At 46.1% G+C, this 2,500-nt stretch overlaps 1 protein-coding gene across 7 annotated transcripts in view; it reads left to right on the top strand.

Moving 5' to 3' along the window:
- Positions 1 to 2,500, top strand: part of LOC135115026 (anoctamin-8-like) — a 127,675-nt gene that overhangs the window by 79,602 nt on the left and 45,573 nt on the right. For all 7 annotated transcript variants that reach the window (XM_064031477.1, XM_064031459.1, XM_064031469.1 and 4 more), the window contains one exon: positions 1,856 to 2,016. In XM_064031477.1, coding sequence (XP_063887547.1) covers positions 1,856 to 2,016 — 161 coding nt within the window. The remainder of the gene's footprint in view (positions 1 to 1,855; positions 2,017 to 2,500) is intronic.

Here is a 2,500-nt window from a genome sequence, read left to right as displayed (position 1 = left end):
TCTCTCTCTCTCTCTCTCTCTCTCTCTCTCTCTCTCTCTCTCCGTGTCTCATTATCATACGCATACTAACGAACGAGTCTCTCTCTCTCTCTCTCTCTCTCTCTCTCTCTCTCTCTCTCTCTCTCTCTCTCTCTCTCTCTCTCTCTCTCTCTCTCTCTCTCTCTCACTTCCCCGAGTCACAGCCACCCCCATGTATCGCTCCCACGCTATTTTCTCTCTCTCTCTCTCTCTCTCTCTCTCTCTCTCTCTCTCTCTCTCTCTCTCCTCAGGTAAAAAGAAGAAGTTCAAATCGATGTTAGGTCAAGGTACGGCGGTTCAGAAGGTTACGTGCGCTAGCCTCCTCCCCCTCACCCACCCTCTCTCTCTCTCTCTCTCTCTCTCTCTCTCTCTCTCTCTCTCTCTCTCTCTCTCTCTCTCTCTCTCTCTCTCTTCCTTCCCCCTTCCCTCGATCCCCTCTTCCCGCGAGCCTTCCTTCCTTCCACGTACTCGTAGACTCATCATGTACACACGTACGCACACACATTTTATACATACATAAACACACACACGCATATTATCGACAGAGAGAGAGAGAGAGAGAGAGAGAGAGAGAGAGAGAGAGAGAGAGAGAGAGAGAGAGAGAGAGAGAGAGAGAGAGAGAGAGAGAGAGAGAGAGAGAGAGAGTCCTTGAAAGATAAATTGATTGAAGGACAGTGATTGCTTGATTGATTGGCAGAGTGACATATTTAGCTACACACACACACACACACACACACACACACACACACACACACGACACACATACATACACACATACACAGGTGCGCTACTACAGGTGTTAGGGCGTCGCTGCATCACGGGGAAGGCGAATGGAAGGTTGGAGCGTACGAGGCCAGGCAGTGCGGTGACCAAAAATGAGGCACAAGAGTATTACACGCGGCCTTTGCATGTGAATAGCACCAACAGCCATACTCACTCCTCCCTTCCTCCCTCCCTGCTTCTCTGCCCCTGCGTCCCTGTCTCCCTTGCTTCTGTCTTCCTCTCCTTGCGTCCTTACTTGCTTTCGCCTGCTGTGCCTCTCTCGTGTGTTCTTGTCTCATTTTCTTGTCTCTCTCTCTCTCTCTCTCTCTCTCTCTCTCTCTCTCTCTCTCTCTCTCTCTCTCTCTCTCTCTCTCTCTCTCTACCTCCCTTGTTTTTCCTCTCCTCTATCCCTGCGTCCGTCGATTCTTTGCTCTCTCTCTCTCTCTTCCTCCTCTTGCTCAGTTACTTCCTTCGTCTCCCTTGCCTCTTCGTCTTTTCCTGCCTCCCTTTTTTCTCTCTTTCTGCTTCCCTCCCCTCTGTGTCTCTCCCTGTCTTTCCTTTCCTTTCCTTCCCTCTCTTGCGTCCTTGCTTGCTTCTACGAGTCATTCCTTGTCATGCTGGTTCCCATCCTTGCTTCTCCTTCCCTCACTTTCTTCCTTCTTTTATCTCCCTCTCTGTCTTACTTGATTCTTTCTTCGCTTCTTTCTCTTCTTTTTTTTTATCTCGCTGTTTTTTTTTTGTTACTTCCTTCTTTTATTAGTAATTAGCGTCTATATTTTCTTCCTCTTTACTTCTTTCTCTTCCCATTTCCTTTCTTCCTTAGTTCTTTGCTTCTCTACATCCTTCCTCTATTATTTATTTGCTTTACTACCCTCTCTCTCTCTCTTTCCCCCCATCTTTCTCTGTCCCTCCCTCAATCTTTTCCTCCACCTTTATTTACCTCTCGACAACCTTTCCTTTCCTTCCCTCTTGATCTACTCTCCTTTCCTTCCTGCGTTATTGCCCCTCCCAGCCTCACGATTCCCTCCCATATACACTATACCAGGCTCTCTTAACCCTCCCCCCTCACCACCAGGACTGCGAGGTGGTCGTCGTGATGGCGGCCGGCACACGGGAGGCGACTCTGCATTGGCTCCTCACTCGCCTCAAGACGCGCCTGCCCGAAGTGACCGTATGCGTCAAGAACCACGCCGCCACCAACTCCTACGCCCTCTACCTCTCAGCTTCCTACGACGGGTGAGTGCTGGCGCTAGTAATCTTAAAGCTACGTAGATATTTTTTTTATAGTCATTTACAGCTTTTATATAGGCATTTTTATACTGTAGTGCTTTAGTTATATAAGAGAGAGAGGTATAAATATTCACAGAAGCAACATTTTTTTTTTGTATTGGTGAGTCTTGTCGCTTATATTTTTAATGCTACACATTTTTTCCACTTACAACTTTTATATAGACACTGTTATACTACAGTGTCTTAATTATATAGCCGAAAGAGGCGTAAATATTCACAGAAGGACCTTTTTTTTTTTTTTTGGTACATATATAAAGAAGTGGCCAAAGAACTAACATTCATCCAAGATCAGTTCAAATATTGTTAAAAAAAATACCTATTACACAATTCGTATTACCAACCACAAGTCTCTTCAGTGTCTTCAAGTTCCGTAATCAGAGTTCGAATATTCTTCACAACATTAATCATGAGCAACCCTTTCACTGTCAGA

The sequence above is a fragment of the Scylla paramamosain genome, chromosome 2, assembly GCF_035594125.1.
Source record: "Scylla paramamosain isolate STU-SP2022 chromosome 2, ASM3559412v1, whole genome shotgun sequence".
Taxonomy (NCBI): domain Eukaryota; kingdom Metazoa; phylum Arthropoda; class Malacostraca; order Decapoda; family Portunidae; genus Scylla; species Scylla paramamosain.
Note: the sequence above shows the minus strand (reverse complement) of the source record. Positions and strands in the feature narration are given on the sequence as shown.